Source organism: Aotus nancymaae, unplaced genomic scaffold, assembly GCF_030222135.1.
Source record: "Aotus nancymaae isolate 86718 unplaced genomic scaffold, 86718_ANA_hifiasm-v0.15.2.pri h1tg000021l, whole genome shotgun sequence".
Classification (NCBI taxonomy): Eukaryota; Metazoa; Chordata; class Mammalia; order Primates; family Aotidae; genus Aotus; species Aotus nancymaae.
This window is the reverse complement of record NW_026988433.1, coordinates 20,919,302-20,935,271: the sequence shown is the minus strand read 5'-3', so window position 1 is coordinate 20,935,271 and position 15,970 is coordinate 20,919,302. Positions and strand designations below refer to the sequence as shown.

Here is a 15,970-nt window from a genome sequence, read left to right as displayed (position 1 = left end):
TGTTTTGAGCATCAAGGTGATAATAGCGTTAATAGTTATTAATACCACTAACCTCAGTGATAGGACCATGTTTTCAAGATCATTTCCATCAAAGGAGACTTCCTTCATTGAACACAAAAGTTCTAGTTCTTTCATTTTGTTCTAAAGAAGAAAAAAATCAAGAGAAGTTGGTATGCAGGATCTGTAAGAATCAAGTTTTACTATACATATATTAAAATGAACAGAAAATTTCAGAGAAAAACCACCACCTTTGGTCCATATTTCTATGCTTGAAACCCATTTGTAAGTTCTTATTTGATATTTTAATGATTAAAAATGGCATTGATTGCTTTCTGGGGATTCTTTCAGGGTTTATAATTTTACCTACTTTTTGTTTTTTAAGGCTTGAAAGCAAAATTTGACCATGATGACAACTTCTTAATATATCTTTATAAAACTATTAACCAGTTAAAAAAAACAACTTAAGGCTGAGTGCAGTGGCTCGTGCCTATAATCCCAGCACTTTGGGAGGCCGAGGCGGGCAGATCACCTGAGGTCAGGAGTTCAAGACCAGTCTGGTCAACATGGTGAAACACTGTCTCTACTAAAAGCACAAAAATTAGCCAGGCGTGGTAGTGCACACCTGTAATCCCAGCTACTCGGGAGGGTGAGGCAGGAGAATCATTTGAACCCAGGAGGCAGAGGTTACAGTGAGCCAAGATCATACCATTGTACTCCAGCCTGGGTGACAGAGCAAGACTCAATCTCAATAAATAAATAAATAAATAAACAAAATTAGCCAGGTGTGGTGGTGAGTGCCTGTAATCCCAGCTACTCAGGAGGCTGAGGCAGGAGAATTGCTTGAACCCAGGAGGCGGAGATCATGCCACTGCACTCTTGCTCTGGGTGAGACAGCAAGACTCCGTCTCACAAAAAAAAAAAAGAAAAACGTAATGAGTAATTATTTATATATTGCATGTTGATCTAATCAATTTTCATTTAACCTCTTTTAAAGAATGGGTGTATTTTTAGAGTGTGCAACATTTTAGGAAATGACATTATTTTACCTCTACGAACACACACACACACACACACACACACACACACACACACACACACACAGAGTATCTATGTTTGCTGTCTAAATGGCTATGCCCCAGTGACAAATCATACACCTTGCTCACCTCATTAAAATGGTAATCATAAAAGAAAGGCATGTTGTTCTCCAGTTTCCCCTGTATGGCATCATCAACTTCACTTTGCCATTTTTGTTCTAGTTCTGCAACACTCTAATAGATACATTAAAATAGATGCAAAATAAAAACAAGTATAATCTGTTTGAAAATTCAAAATTTTAGTCACAATAGTAATTTTTAAAACTTAGATCGCATTCTAAATTTCTTTAAATTTCCAGGAAAGAAATTATTTCCAACAGTTATCAGACATTTACCTGCAGCTGTCTCTCCATGGCATTGAGCTTCTTAAAGGTCTCTCCCATAATTTTACATAATAAGTCATATTCTTCAGCATGTTCTTCTTGATATTGGAAATTTATTAGAGACTGCAGTGCATCAACTAAGTTCAAGTGCTTAATAACACAAGATACCACCATTTCCTCCATCACGTCTGGCTGAATCACTTCTCTGTGATCACAATGGAAATCAGTCAGGTATATGCCATGCTCTCAGCTTCTCAATACTGTATTTTATTTTCATTTTTAATTTTTTTAGAGACAGGGTCTCCCTCTCACCCAGGCTGCAGTTCAGTGAAGCAGTCATGGCTCAATGTAGCCTCAAACTCCTGGGCTCAAGGCATCCTCCTGCCTCAGCCTCCTGAGTAGCTGAGGCTACAGATGCATGCTGCTATGCTTAGCTAATTTAAGAAAAAAACTTTTAGGGGAATTTCTCACTATGTTGCTTAGGCTGGTCTTGAACTCCTGGGCTCAAGTGATCCTCCTGACTTGGTCTCCCAAAGTACTGGGATTACAGGCATGAACCACTGTGTCCCAGGCCCAATACTGTATTTTATAGGTTGGGGAACTTAGGCTTTAATCTAAAGATATTAAATATTCACCACACCTCCTTTATTACAATAGAGTAAGAGGTAAGAATAGTATAATGGCATTGTAGGAGTCTTACGTTGGTAGATAATTTAGTATATTAACTGATAAAACTGAATTTGACTGATAAAGCTGAAAATCAAGAGTAAAGAGACTTCAGCCTGGAATCCCAGCACTTTGGGAGACTGAGGCAGGTGAATCACTTAAGGTCAGGAGTTCAAGACCAGCCTGGCCAACATGGAGAAACCCTGTCTCTACTAAAAATACAAAAATTAGTCAGGCATGGTGGTGCATGCCTGTAATCCCAGTTACTCGGGAGGCTGAGGCAGGAGAATCACTCGAACCCAGGAGGCAGAGGTTGTAGTGAGCCGAGATTGTGCCACTGCACTCCAGCCTGGGTGACAGAGCGAGACTCCCTCTCAAAACAAACAAACAAACAAACAAACAAACAAGAGTAAAGAGACTTCATTTTCTATGATTGTTACATTTTGAGTTAGAGTCATATTAGAGCTTGAAGAGGGCTAAGGCTAAGAAAAGATCTTCAGCAGCATCTATCCACCAATTAATTTTATGTAGTATTATAGCCTGCAGTGTTCAGTCCAAATAGATGTTAGGCTAAAAACAATGGTGTTTTCTCAATTTTTTTTTTCATTTTAAATTTCATACATTCTCTAAAGTTTTCTCTCTGAAATCCTGCCTCAGGAGGCAGGACAGAGGCCTGCAAAACAGATTTGACTTTAAGCAAGAATACTAAAGACATTTGTAACTGTAAGTCTGTACATTCTAGATTAGAGAACTCCTCACCATTTCTCTAGGCATCAAAAATAAACACGTCTCTAAATAAACTCTGGAAACTAAAGTAGAGGCTGACTGCTAGCAGAAGGTCAACATACTAGACATAAACCTAGCACTTGGTCACACTTTAGCATGCATCAGTCACATGGGAAACTGGGCCCCATCCTCAGAGCTTTTGACTCAACAGGTATCAAATGGGGTCCAAGAACTAAACAAGTTCCCAGGTGATGCCAATGCTGCTGATTGGAGGACCAAATTTTGAGAACCTCTAATCTGGAATACCAGCTGGTGGGCCCTCCAGACTCAGTTAATTTTAACATTCATGCAGTAAACATAAAATTAAAAGTTCATTTCCTAGACCACAGAAGAAATACACCCATTTCAATTGTCGAAACCTTTTTCCCACTGGGAAAAGTAAAACACTACACAGCAACATACTTTATACTTGGTCTAAATTGAGGTCTAGCGCGCCCAGAAATTTCCCTGAGCTTTATCATGATTCCTGGAGGCAGCCTGATCCGAGGCAGATCAAAGTAGTTTCCAACAGGAGGCACGAGGACATCAGAGGGGTAGGTGAATTCTCTGTCTTCCTCTATGGTCAGAGGCAATGGAGAGGGGCTCGGAGTAAGGGCAGGGGAGATCACGCCATTGGCCTCCACCTGCCACTGGCACCTGAGCAGACAGAAAAGAGGCTCTTCACTTCCTCTCTCATCAAGATTATTGGAAAGCTATTGGATGTTTGCAGATACATCAAACATATGAAGGATCACATTCTGTGTTAATTACTCATCAAACCTTCTCCAGAAGCTAAAGAAAAATGAACACGGTAAGAAAGCCCATCTTTGGAGATCTAGCTCCTCCCCAATATTTAATCATTAAAACTTTGAAATGTACAGAAAAGCTGAAAGAATGACATGGTTAATGTCCACAGACCCACTTGTATAGATTGTACAATAAACATTTGCTGAGTTTGCTTTATCACACAATCACCCATTCTCTTGGGGATCATTCAATTTAACTAGACAATAATTGTGTTGGAGAAAAGCTTATGCAGTTCAAAGACGTAATTTTAAATTTAGTAAAGTAAGAGCCAGAAAGCACTATGGTGTAATTTTCATCTTATTTCTTAGACACAATAACACCCATGAGATTGCCAAGCAGTAGGCACAATCACCTGGGAAATGTACCAAAAGGAGTTTTCCATATAAAGTCCTTTTTCCTTTGCAGGCAACACTAGCTAAACTTCAACCTTTTTGTTACCTTTGTAAAAGTTTGGATCGCAATAGATCCTGACAGGCTTCTTCTTCTTTGGTAATTTCTGGTCCATTGTACAGGATTCTTAACATGGAACAAGCTAACACAGACAGACCTAAAGCCAGGTCTACCAGAAAGGGCAAGCCTCCTGAGACATCCTCCGAAGACTCCTACAATGCAGACAGGGGTAAACCACACTGGTCAGTGTACACTGGCAGAGGCGGCCACTTGTGCTGCCCCACACTGCACCGTCCCCAAGCACAGGGTTCTACAGAGCAGCATCAAGTATCACTGCTAGGGGACACAGGTACAGCACCTAAATCATGACTAGATGGTGGCACTGGAATGACCAGAACGAAGTTGCAACACAATTCTGCAGAGAAAATAGCTGACCAGACCCCATATTAGAAATAGCACAAATCAAATAAAGAAATCCGATTCTTTGATAGCTTCCTTTCTGTTGTGCCTAAGTATAAACCACTATTTTGTTTTGTCACTTCCATCCTGTGCTCAAACCGTGATGTTGTCAATGACTGCAATGAATTCATTCAAGAAATATTGACTGAGTGCCCTCTGTATGCCAGCCACTGTTCTAGGTGCATGAGATACATGAGAGAATGAAACAAAGATCTCTGCTCTCATGGAGTTTACATTCTAGCAGTTAATGTCACTCTGGAGAGTCTTAGCTTGGTTAAGCTTAAGAAACCTCAAAGTCTAAAATATGTTTTTAGAATCAGGCAACTGGAGGGGTCAGTAGTATGCTTAAGTCCTCTTTTTTTTCTTTGAGACAGAGTCTCACTCTGTCGCCCAGGCTGAAGTACAGTGGCACAATCTCAGTTCACTGCAATCTCTGCCTCCTGGGTTCAAGCAATTCTCCTGCCTCAGCCTCCCGAGTAGGTAGGACTACAGGCACGCACCACCATACCCAGATAATTTTTGTATTTTTAGTAGAGATCGGGTTTCACCAAGTTGGCCAGACTGGTCTAGAACTCCTGACCTCAGTTGATCCGGCCACCTCAGTCTCCCAACATGCTGGGATTATAGGTGTGAGCCACCATGCCCAGCCAGATGCTTAACTACTCTTAAAACCCAGGATCCAAGTGCTTATTTCTACTAAGTTCTATTGAGTTCTCTTTGCCCTATGGAAAGATGCTGGGGTAAGGTCACCTCCCCAAGCTTTGAAGAGGGAGCCCCAATCAATAGATTTATTTCTGTGCTGCTGAGCTGATTTTAGGTCATGGTAGGTTTTATTCTGTAAAAGTACTACTAACTGCTAGTAGTTGACTAGTGCCAAATAGAAGAGACAGATGAAACGGTGACTCATATTCTGCCCTGTTTCCAAGGCAAATATGATGTATGTAATCAAGGCACATAGCAGATAGTATATTTTGTCCACGGCAGTGGTTAGATTCAAGTACCTGAGCGCGAACTGTGCAAGCAAAGCCCCACATGGCTTTATCAGGAGTGTTGTGTTCACGGCCACTTCTCATTTCAAAGGAGAAGGTGACTGTATCTCCTTCCACCTTAAAATTTAAGGGGGGGGGGAAATGCACTTTAAAAACAAGATACACAATTTTCAAAAGAGCAATGAATTTCAGAGATTTACTTTCAAAAAGGACCACAGCAATATTTCACTCCTTTTCTCACTTGCTTTTTGATTCAAATTCCATTCCCTCTCATTTAGACACCCAGTCCTTTAAGTGTCTCTCCTGACCAGGTGGCCTTTGGGATGAGCATCTGTGAAATGGGCCACAGTTGCCCATTAGCAAGATCAAGGTAAAGGTTAATCAAACCTTTTTTTTTTTTTTTTGAGACAAGGTCTTACTCTCACCCAGGCTGGAGTGCAGTGGCACGATCATGGCTTACTGAAGCCTTGACCTCCTGGGCTCAAGAGATCCTCCCACTTCAGTCTCCTGAGTAGCTGGAACTACAAGTATGCAGCACCATGCCCAGCTAATTTTTTTTTTTTTTTTGTAGAGACGAGGTCTTACTATGTTGCCCAGACTGGTCTCAAATTCTTGGGCTCAACCAGTCTGCCCACCTCAGCCTCCCAAAGTGCTGGGATTATAGGTATGAGCCACTGCGCTCGGCCTTGAGCATAATTTCTCTTTTATTGAGAAGGAGTTTCGCTCTGTCACCTAGACTAGAGTGCAATGGCCCAATCTCAGCTCACTGCAATCTCCGCTTCCTAGATTCAAGCAATTCTCCTGCCTCAGTCTCTTGAGTAGCTGGCATGACAAGCACACGCCACCACGCCCAGCTAATTTTTATATTTTCAGTAGAGATGGGGTTTCACCATGTTGGTCAGGCTAGTCTCAAACTCCTGACCTCAGGTGATCCTCCCACTTCGGCCTCCCAAAGTAATGGGATTACAGGCGTGAGCAGCCGTGTCCAGTCATAATTTCTAGCAAATGGCTTGTCATCTATGGGCTGAATTAAAGAGGGTCCATAATGTATATGAAATAAAGGCCCTAGGAACAGACTTTGGAGAGATTTTTGGGTTTTAACAGACATTTCAGTTTATATTCATATTCCAGACAGATACATAGTAGGTAGTTTAAGGCCCAGATTACAAAGCATGGCCCTAATTTCATCAGTTTGAGAATGGATAATTGTTTTTGCTTCAAAGGCCCAAATTCATCTGAACACATTAATTCAACACTTTTACACTGCAATGGCCTTGTGGTTCTAGGGTACTTGTCAACAGGAAGGGTGGAGGAGAACTAAGCTGGAAGAACTAGCAACACTTTTAATCAACAAGGAAGAAAATGCTGTGACAACTTCTATCCATGGAATAACTTGTGAAAGGGAGTGAACAGGGGTCTCATGTTCTACAGGTGAAAGCAGGGTCATTCTGAATAGAAGTAGTGAGTTGATGGGCCTGGAAAGGTGGCCCCACCACAACAAAAGGCCCCATGGCAAATGTTTTCTGGGATTACAGTTAATACTTGGACCTGTGAGGACTGCAAGTTCATTTTCTTTTCTAGGAAGCAATTATGACTGGATACCATACCTTCACCAAGTCTTTCGGCCAACCAGTTCCTAAGACACTACGGCTGCCATATCCCAGTGTGTTGCCTCCATATTCAGCAACCTTCCTACTGTTTGTGTTAGGCCCCGCATATATCACCAACTTCAAAACAGAAAATATACTGTTAGACTGTAAAAGAAAAACAAAAACAACATCTACAAATAAAAAGGCTGCAAAAAATTTTGTTTAAAATACAATTATAACCAGGCATTGGTGTCATTATAATATAACTAATATTTCCTCATTTTTTAGGTATAACTGATACTAGTTTGGATGCAATCAGTCATTGGTATTTACAGGGAAGCCACAGAGTAATAACAATTATTAATAAGAAGAAGTATACTTTTTATATTACCATGCTTTAATTGGCTTGGGGATCTCACATTAAATAGTTACACTCAGCTATTGTACATCAATATTTTTGAAATAGCTGTTTTAATGCTAACTAATAACATATAACTCATTAATAACAGTTTGGCCCCTTAAGTCCTCCCCAAAATTAATAAAGTGAGCAAATACAGATGGAAATATGGTTATATCTAGCACAACAACAAAATAAAAGCACCAAAAAGCAAAATCAATGAATAAATAAGAATTTTTAAAAATGCAACAAATTGAAAATAAGCCGTATATTCTTAGAATGTTGCTTAATGGTAGAAAAAGAAAATGATACAAATTTGGGCCAGAAAGGGGGCTGCTGCTTCTTGGGTCAGTTTTCATGTATCAGTATATCTCTAATTCATTTATAACCAGCTGGCTGACTTTCTAATAGGCAGAAGAAACATTTATAGCTCATTTGGCATTCAAAGACAAGGAAAAATAAAGCTCCGGCTTCTGTAAATACCAAACCCTGTCTTCTAATGTGCACTTTGACTGCTTCTCACTGTGTCTAAGTTCAGATTTAGAAGTTCCATCTTCAGCCCTGAATGCTTATTATTTTGTGATTTCTTACCCTTTGGGGCCTTTTGCTGACACCAGCCAGGGACCACTGAAAAAGTAAATGTACTTTTATCCATGTAATAAGCCTCTTTGTGCTTCATCATTTTACACTAATGTCTACTGCAGGCATAAGTTAGCGCATATCAGAAATGCAAATTACGGTTTTTAAAAGAGAAACAAAAAGACACCAACTAAAATGGCAGCCTCTCCCATTTCTATATTAAAAGTCACTTCACCTGAACCTAGGAAATGGGGGTAGTCAATGCCAGGAGCTATGAAGTAGGGTGGACTGATGCTAGGAGACACATTTCTGAAAGCCTACTAACGATCAACTCATACATTTTCTTGCTACCAGCTAAGGTGAGTTTTGAGGACAAGTCTTCGGGGGCACCTGGGAATCTTCACTATCCTAGAAGATAATGGGCAAGAGGATTCTATAACTTGCCCAGAAACGTGTTTCACCATCTCATAGTATATAGAGTTAAGAAGTCCTCTACTTTTAACCTAAAAATCTCCCCGGATAGAATTGTTTTTAAAACCAGCCTTAGAAGTCAGAATCCCCTACTAGGATTTAAGCCCATTTGCCCTCACATAGTTCACAGGAGAGAGAGACAACAGATCACTAAAAAGCTACATAAAAAGAGTATTCATGAAGCTATTAGATAATCCTCTAGCGGTTCTTTCATATGTTACATATTTCATTAGCCTTTCCTCCTAAGACTAACATGATGGGTTACAATTCAATAATTCTAAGTAGAAGAAAATGCTTCAATCCCTAAGATGCTTCCTTTCGTTTAACTGTTAAGCCACTAGGTTGGAAACTACTCTTCCTCAAAAAAAGAAGAACAAATGTTTAAATAAATATAAACCAGATCCTAGCACCTCTGAAACTCTTCTAAAAAGCCACCTTTTCCCAAAAGATACATGAGAAGCCCCAAGAATTGGGCAGTGAAACCTTTCTAGATGAATGGACATCACACATCTGGAGGAACTTCAAGCACATAGGGAGGGCAGGGGGTAAGCAGAACGAAAAGGAACATTTCATTCCACTCAGATCTAAGCATCTGAAAGCTTACAAAGTACACTTTCAATATATCATTAAAACATTGTTCTTAGACCTCAGAGGTGGTGTTTCTTTAACTCCCTCAATCACTACCCTTCAAAGATAAAGAACTTTTATCTTAAAAAAGTTCTCCTTAGAGATATCTGCAGACAGAAATCAGTCAAGAATGGTGACCAGCAGCAAAGAAAAATAAGAAGCATCTAAGAATTAGCTTACTCAAGGTGGAACCAATAACAATCCAATTCTTACTTACTTTGTCATAGTCATATTGTGAAGAGCATCTGCTATCAAATCTAAGGTACAGGCAGCGAGCTCCTGGGATATGGACCGTTTCTTTAAATTTATAGTTGTCTCTGACAGGGTGGACTGTTTCCACAGTCTTCCCAGCAGCCCATGGGGCAGGAATCTTTAAACCAGTGAGAAATCCTGGCTCCTCCTTCTCTTCTAACATTCTAAACAGAAAAAGAGAAAATGATTCAGCTTAGCAGGCAAGTTAAGGAAAAATAATGTAAACAATAAATTGCTCTTTAATTTTCCACAGCTTGCAGTATGATAACACTGGGGCTTTTAAATGCTTGATCTCAGCGGCAATCAGAAACATTTAAAAAATTTCTCCATTTAAGGGTTTTTTTTTCTTTGTTGTTATATATTATATTTGCTTTTTTTTTCTTTTTTGCCTTTTTCCAGAACAAAAAACAGAAACATATTTTCATTTTTCCCTCTATTTTCAAGGGAGAAGCCCAGTTGATATCCAGAAGACCTGATCAACTCTCATTTAAAGGTACTCAGAAAAAAAAAAAAAAGGATACTGTAAAGGATCCTTAAGATTGGCCCCTTTCCAAATCCCACAGGGTTAGCATCCTGTAAAAATTTCCTTTTGTTGATATCTACATGCCAATTGTTGAAAACTCCAAAAGTCTACATAACTACTTTTTACTATAATTTTTACTAAAGAAAGGTACCTTCAAAGGTTCTCTTACTTACTATAATTGAACTCTCAAGGACTTCATGGAGCCTGAGGTTGTGGAATACAAACTCCTAAGACTTAAACTTAGCTGCCATGAAATTCTCTTATTCTTTCAACTCTGAAGCTTGAGCTGTAGAGCCTCGCTGTCCAATATGGTAGCTACTAGTCACATGTGGCTATTTCAATTAAATTGAATTTAAATGAAATAAAATTTAAAATTCAGTTCCTCAGTCACATTAGCTATCTTGCAGGTGCTCAATAACAACCTGTCACTATGGCACTAGACAGCACAGATAGAAGTTTTCATCACTGCAAAAAGCTCAATTCCATATCCTTCTGCTCTAGAGAAACTCAGGAAATATTTCCTTTCTGAACAATTTTTTTAAAGGACAGCTTTAATGCAACATGATTGACATAATAAATTGCATATATTTAAAGCATACAACTTGATAAGTTTGGCCATTTGTCATATCTATTAAGTTTCCTTCTTCCTCTTTGTAACCACTCCATTTCTCCCCTAGGTGAATGCTTACTTGCTGTCTGTCACTAGAGATTAGTTTGCATTTTCTAGAGTTTTATATATATGAAATCTTATAGTACATGACCTAAGGGGATGCAGCTTCTTTCACTCAGGGTTCAGTATTTTGAGATTATATACATGCTGTTATATATAACAATAGTTCATTCCTTTTTATTGCTGATTAGAGTCTGTTGTATGACTACATCACAATTTATTTATCCATTCACTTATTGATGGACATTTAGTTGTTTCCAGTTTTGGGCTCTTCTAACCAAAACTGTTGTGAACCTTAATGTAAAAGCCTTTGTAAGAACCTTGCTTTCTTTTCTCTTGTGTTAATACGTAAAAGTGAAGTAGTTGAGTCATATGGTAGATATATGTTTAAATTTTTAAGAAACAGCCAACTGGGCGTGGTGGTTCATGCCTGTAATCCCAGCACTTTGGGAGGCCAAGGTGGGCGAATCACAAGGTCAGGAGTTTGAAACCAACCTGGCCAACATGGTGAAACTCTGCCTTTACTAAAAACACAAAAATTAGCTGGGCATGGTAACCCCTGGCTGTAATCCTAGCTACTCAGGAGGCTGAGGGAGGAGAACTGCTTGAACCTGGGAGGCTGAGGTTGCAGTGAGCTGAGATCATGCCACTGCACCCCAGACTGGGTGACAGAGCAAGACTCCATCTCAGAAAAAAAAAAAAAGAAACAGCCAAACTGTCTGCCAAAGTCATAATATTTTATATCCTCACTATTAGCATATGAGAATTTCAGATCAATTTTGAACTAATCTCTTGATCCACGGGGAAATTTCTAACCAGTTGCTACAAATCTACAAAGCAATTCTACAGTTACCTAAAATTTTCATTCCAGAGTCTCTTTTCACAGTTAGATAATCCTTGCTAAAAATCATTGTCATAAAAAGAGTACTAGGCTTTCACCAGAAGAAAACAAGAAAAGAGTTCCTGCAAGGAAGCAGCATCCATTACCTCTCATCAGGGAACAGCCTACACTTCTGGTCTGGTGCACCACATGGGGAACAGCCCATCTCAGCAAAAACCGGACACTGGGTTTTAAGCAGCAAAGCCGTCTGAAACACAAAACCATCATTACGTCTTTGAGTGCTACTGTCAGTTACCTGAATGGTATAAGAACCAAACTTAGAAGTCTCTCTTAAATTACCTTTTTATAATCCTTCACTAAGAAATGCTGTGCTACTTAGACCATTTAACATTATTTTACTTAATGCTGAAATGGAACGCATCATTTATATTAGCTACTATTAGCTGGCAAGGACTCAGGAGACAAACTATAATGGTAGGGTTTTAGTAGCATTGTATATTAGTATTTTTACAGCTGATTGGCTACGAACACTCACTAAAAGATTGCACTTAGTAATTTAGCCAAACAAAATATTTTCCCTTAATATTTATTTTTATGACATATTTTTCTTCATTCCATCATTATTACCCTTAGTTTCTGAAAGACAGGATTATGTTTATTCTGTCTTCAGTGAAAGCAAACAGATGCCCTGTGAAGCAGCTTGGCCAAAAAGCAGTTCATTTGGCACACCAAGGATCATACCTGGCTGGTATAGAGTACCAGCTGCACTAGCTGAGGCATCAGGGCATCGGCCATGATCAGAGTCTGTAAATTTGGATGCATCAGGGAGGTCAGTAACACTGGAAGAAGGTGACCAAGCATAGTAGCCTTAGTAACTTGTTCCAAGCCTTTTAACCTACAAAAAGTTCAAGAAAAACACACAGCCTAAGCAATGCCAAAACATGTGAAGAAGCAACTAATGTCATCTTTATCTGACAAATTCTCTTAAACTGCATCTCCTTAAACTAGTTAAGCACTTTCAGTGATAGCAACCCAGTCCACAAATTTTCCACCTTCTGCCACTGAAGGAGAGGGGGAAGAGCAGAAAGTTATTAATGGGCTTCACCTTCAATCTGTGTTTTTGCCAAAAAGTTTATAAAGCGCCTTTTTATTTGTTTTGGAGACAGGGTCTCACTCTGTCACCCAGGCTGGAGTGCAGTGGTACCATCACAGCTCACTGCAGCCTTGATCTCCTGGGCAGAAGTGATCCTCCCACCTCGGCCTCCCAAACTGCTGCAATTACAGGCGTGAACCATGGAGCCAACCTACATGGCACCTTTGAAGCACTTTACAAATGGGTTATAAAATGCCAATAGCTACTACCTGTAAAGTTCCCTTGCCTCTGGGGCTGCTGGTCACTATGCTACACTGAGCACTCTAAAAAGGAGGAAGTGAATGGCTACAACATTGATTCACCTGCCCATAGCTATGATATCCATTACTGGTCTAGAGAAATTGAGGCTTGTCTGGGACATGCAGAAACAGGCAGATTTTTTCCCCCTAATTTTCTTTTATTATAATAAAATAAACATAGCATAACATTTACCATCTTAACCATTTTAAGTGTACATTTCAACATTATTAAATAATGTGCAACTATCACCACCATCCATCTCCACAACTCTTTTTGCGTTATAAAACCAAAACTCTATACCCATTAAGCAGTAACTCCTCATTTTCCCCTTTCCTACAGCCCCTGGCAACCACCATTCTACTTTCAGTCTCTATGACTTTGATTAATCTAAGTAGGCAAATTTTAAATTTATCTTTAAAATCACATTCTTAATATCCCTGTCCCCTGCTAGAAGAATTAAGGAATGCAAAAAGAAATGGATTATGTAAATTCCTTAAGGCTACTTGGGATATTGGTATTGGAACCAGAAACTCAGGCTCTCCCATTAGATGGAATTATGTATTACTAAGCCTCAATGCAATGCCTATCTGGGTTATACTGTTCTCAATCCCAACCTCCTATCTACTCCCTAGGAGTGGGCAAGAACCAAGGCCATAGTAACACACAGGGTTACAGAAGCAAAAATCACACTGTAGGATTCTTTTAGATCTAACATTCAAATCGTCAAAAAACATAGTGGGCAATGCATCTTTAAAAGCAAACCACAGCAGAAGTTTTAATGTGAAGGGCTGAGAAAGGGCTTTATTACTGTGAAAGAGAAGTTTGCTCTCTATATAGGTCAGTCATGTATTTGGAGAAGTAAAACTACAGTAAAATCTTGAGATATCATAACAGTGTCATCTTTTGAGTAGCAGTTGATAAGTCACTTCTTCCTTCCAAAAGTCTTTATTATGAGGAAACTAAGTGTGCATGGTGCTGACCTCAATAATTAAAGGAAAGGCCAATTTGGGAGTGATGACAGTAGAAGTCTCAAGTGACAGAGATCAGGCTGTGCCCTCCATAACCTCGCTACCCTTAGATCATGGCTGTTGGTCCAGTCTCACCTGAAAGCACATGAAAGAGTGTGACTGCACTTGGCTTTCAAACACTTGCCCTTTCAGCCTACTCTCACAAAAATCTGTCTATATAAAACTAATCCTTCTATATTCTGTTCTAAAAAGATTTAGTTTTAATAAACAAATTTTTCTTCCCAAAGGGCAGCTGGTCACAGCCCACAAATCCATTCCTCACCTCTGCTCACGGTCTGCTATGTCACTATTTATGAGGGCAGTTGTGACCTGTTGTAGCATTTCCAACACTTCATCACATCCAGTCAGGATTTGGGTGGCAAGAGCCAAAATACTGACTTTTAGCTCCTAGGCAGAAAATATCGTCATATTATTTTTAAGCTTTGTGATGAACGTACGTTCACAATGACAACATGAAATGATGTATTTAATGATGCATTTCCAAATGAAATAACGAGGTGGCCAAAATAAGCCCAAAGCAGTAAATTCTGATAGGATGGCAAGTAGCAATTTGGGAGACCAGGATCTGGAGAGCTGACAGAAATACGCAGTATTTCAGAGGGATCACACTGAGTCCCTAGGAGAAAAGGCCTATCTCCCATCCCATCCAGCACAAGAGAGCTCCTGGTGGCCAGCCCAGAAACTGTCCAGGTGGAAGACTGCCTTGGGTGTTATGAGGATAGCTAAAGAGAAAAACAGAACAGTAAAAGGCGCATGTAGAGGCGGTGAATAAAATGAGACAAAAACACAACATTCTGAAACAATACAAGTGACCTTTTACATAATGTCTTAAACCCATCACACTTGAAAACAGACAGTTAAAAAAATTCAATTAAAGTAGCAGGCAGTTACAGGCTATTAAACATCAAAATAACTATTAAAGAGTTCACGGGAGTACAAATACTAAATAATGTATTAAGAAAGACTAGCTAACATCATAGAAATCTTTAGTTTACAGTTATTTTCAATTTAAAAAAATACAAACTCTTTAGGGGACATGTATGTTTTTTAACTTTTCCCAAGAAACCAAGACAACTGAGCCTATTCAGCCTTTCCTAAGAGTCTTTATATTTATCTCTATGATTTAATTAAGAATGTGCTAAGGCTAGATCGGGCGAAGTGGCTCATGCCTATAATTCCAGCACTTTGGGAGGCTGAGGTGGGTGGATCGCTTGAGGTCAGGAGTTCAAGACCAGCCTGGCCAACATGGTACAAACTCTATCTCTACTAAAAATACAAAAATTAGCTGGGCATGGTGGCACACGTCTGTAATCCAAGCTATTAGGTGGCTGAGGCAGGAGAATTGCTTGAACCTGGGAGGTAGAGGTTGCAGTGAGCTGAGATTGAGCCACTGCACTCCAGCCTAGGCAACAGAGTGAGACTGCATCTCAAAAAAAAAAAATTTACTAAGATTAAAATTGAGCCTTCAAATAGACAAAACTTTCTCATTGTTGGAATTTTCTGGGGTCTTTTTACTATTTTGATTGATTGACTGACTGATTGAGACAGAGTCTCACTCTGTTGCCCAGGCTGGAGTGCAGTAGCGCAATCAGGGCTCCCTGCAACCTCCGCCTCCTGGGTTCAAGTGATTCTCCTGCCTCAGCCTCCCCAGTAGCTGGAATTACAGGCAGGCACCACCAGGCCCAGCTAATTCTTATATTTTTCAGTAGAGATAGGGTTTCACCATGTAGGTCAGGTTGATCTCGAACTCTTGGCCTCAAGTGATCTGCCTGCTTCAGCCTCCCAAAGTGCTAGGATTACAGGTGTGAGTCATCACACTCAGCCGTTTTTAGTAGTATTGAGATCTTTTTTTATCATTAACAGAGTAGGAACTCTGAACTAATGATGAGCCAAATCATGTTTTAAGTCACACTAATGACATGCATGATCATCTACTGACTCCATACCACATAGCAGCAAAGTGCCAGGTATTTACAGGGCTTGTTGCTAACACAGCAACTTCACAAAGAATATATTATTGTCCTTTTTTACTGATGAGGAAATTAAGGCAAGAGAAGTTAAATATTATCAACAACTTAAATTAAAACTGCATGTATGTCTGCCTATT

The 15,970-nt window shown here is 39.6% G+C and overlaps 1 protein-coding gene across 12 annotated transcripts in view; it reads right to left on the bottom strand.

The window, feature by feature from the left end:
* The window catches only part of HECTD4 (HECT domain E3 ubiquitin protein ligase 4), a 226,107-nt gene that overhangs the window by 93,877 nt on the left and 116,260 nt on the right, over window positions 1–15,970 (bottom strand). For 9 of the 12 annotated variants that reach the window (XM_021675516.2, XM_064379807.1, XM_064379808.1 and 6 more), the window contains exons 18-28: window positions 14,126–14,250; window positions 12,184–12,337; window positions 11,589–11,689; window positions 9,374–9,572; window positions 7,101–7,220; window positions 5,506–5,610; window positions 4,094–4,257; window positions 3,272–3,505; window positions 1,430–1,622; window positions 1,164–1,268; window positions 53–141 (exon numbers count right to left, since the gene is read on the bottom strand). In XM_021675516.2, coding sequence (XP_021531191.2) covers window positions 53–141; window positions 1,164–1,268; window positions 1,430–1,622; window positions 3,272–3,505; window positions 4,094–4,257; window positions 5,506–5,610; window positions 7,101–7,220; window positions 9,374–9,572; window positions 11,589–11,689; window positions 12,184–12,337; window positions 14,126–14,250 — 1,589 coding nt within the window. Of the gene's footprint in view, window positions 1–52; window positions 142–1,163; window positions 1,269–1,429; window positions 1,623–3,271; window positions 3,506–4,093; window positions 4,258–5,505; window positions 5,611–7,100; window positions 7,248–9,373; window positions 9,573–11,588; window positions 11,690–12,183; window positions 12,338–14,125; window positions 14,251–15,970 lie in introns of all 12 variants that reach the window. The other 3 variants (XM_064379810.1, XM_064379811.1, XM_064379814.1) reach the window with 1 other exon arrangement.